This window comes from Cynara cardunculus (assembly GCF_001531365.2).
Source record: "Cynara cardunculus var. scolymus isolate 2C chromosome LG 12, CcrdV1, whole genome shotgun sequence".
NCBI lineage: Eukaryota > Viridiplantae > Streptophyta > Magnoliopsida > Asterales > Asteraceae > Cynara > Cynara cardunculus.
Window position 1 is genome coordinate 3,414,491 of NC_037539.1, and position 1,767 is coordinate 3,416,257.

The window sequence follows — 1,767 nt, forward strand, 5'->3', positions numbered from 1 at the left end:
CTGCTTGTTGCTGTTGCTTGGACGATGGCTCGAGAAGAGGAAAAATACCACAAAACAACACAGCTAGGCTGCTGTGTTTGGGGCTGCTGGTTCTGGTGTAGAAAACGCAGGGAAAACAGCTCCTGCTGTCGGCTGTTCGAACAGAAGACACTAAAAATCACGGCTTCTTGCTGTTTGCTGTTTGAGCAGGGGGCACCAAGAGAACCCAGACTCTCTTTTCCTTTCTTCTTACTTTTCTTCTTTCTTTTCTTCTTTCTTTTTCTTGCTGTCCAGTCCCCCTCCCTTCTCTTTCAAATTCCTCTTAACCCAGAGAACAAAGAGGTAAAGACTCTAGTGTAGAAGGAGGCATCATTTCCAAGGAGAAGGTAGTGGTTAGACCCCCCCCTTCCCCTACTCTTACACAAATCATCAATACCAATCAGTCAAAATAAAAGTAAAAGTACATATATATAAATAAATATATATACCCTTTTTGAAAGACCAAAAAGAAAACTTGCTCAAGGTTATAAAAATAAAACGTGAAACTAACAGACGAGGCGAGAACTCTTGAGGCTAACAGAGAGAGGAATGGGGAAAATTACCGGTGTTACAATCATCCCCACCTTGGATCAATTTCGTCCTCGAAATTCTTAATTCACGCGAATAGGCGAGGGTAACGCCTCTTCATGTCCTCTTCCGCTTCCCATGTCACGTTTGACCCTCGATGATGCTTCCATTTCACCTTAATCATTACAACTTCCTTGTGCCTCAACACCTTGGTCTTACTTTCCAATATGGCTTCTGGTTCTTCCACACATCGGTTGTTCTCATCCACACGAATTTCTGAAAGTGGTATCACACTATCTTCTTCTGCCAAGCACTTACGAAGGTAGCATACATGAAATGTGTGGTGAATTCCGGCCATTTCAGGTGGTAGTTCCAATCTGTAAGCTTGAAGTCCCACACGAGCCAAAACTTTAAATGGTCCGAGAAAACGGGGGCTGAGCTTCCCGCGCTTTCCAAAACGGATAATGCCTTTCCAAGGGGATACCTTAAGCATAACACGGTCGCCCACTAGGAATTCTATAGGTCGGGTCCTCTTGTCTGCATAACTCTTTTGGCGATCTTGCGCCGCCTTTAAACGTTCCCGAATACACTTCACCTTATCGGCCGTATCTTGCACGATCTCAGGACCGGCGAACTGTTTCTCACCCGCCTCAAGCCAACACACAGGGGTCCTACATTTTCGACCATACAAAGCTTCGAAAGGCGCCATCCCGATACTAGAATGGTAACTATTGTTGTAGGCGAACTCCACAAGGGGTAGGTGAGAATCCCAATTCCCGTCAAAGTCGATAACACATGATCTGAGCATATCTTCGAGGGTTTGAATGGTCCGCTCGCTCTGACCATCAGTTTGAGGATGGTAAGCAGTACTCAACTTCACCCTTGTTCCCAACTCTTTCTGTAAGCCGCTCCAGAAATGGGATGTGAATCGGCTATCTCGGTCCGATACTATTGACAACGGTATACCATGTCTTGAGACCACTTCGTCGATGTATAACTTAGCAAGCTTCTCCATAGGCAACGTCTCACGCATTGCCAAGAAGTGAGCGCTCTTTGTCAGCCGATCAACCACTACCCAAATCGTGTCGTGGTTTCTTAGGGTCTTCGGCAGTTTGGTCACGAAGTCCATCGTAATATGTTCCCACTTCCACTCGGGAATCTCCAAGGATTGGAGGCTTCCATAGGGTCGTTGGTGCTCTGCTTTCACTTGCAAACATGTCA

At 46.0% G+C, this 1,767-nt stretch overlaps 1 protein-coding gene across 1 annotated transcript in view; it reads right to left on the reverse strand.

Annotated features, from left to right (window-relative positions):
* Window positions 1-634: 634 nt before the first annotated feature.
* LOC112522765 overlaps window positions 635-1,767 on the reverse strand; it is a 9,636-nt gene continuing 8,503 nt past the window's right edge. The window contains exon 5 of the mRNA XM_025132072.1: window positions 635-1,752. Within this exon, the coding sequence (XP_024987840.1) occupies window positions 635-1,752 (1,118 nt within the window). The remainder of the gene's footprint in view (window positions 1,753-1,767) is intronic.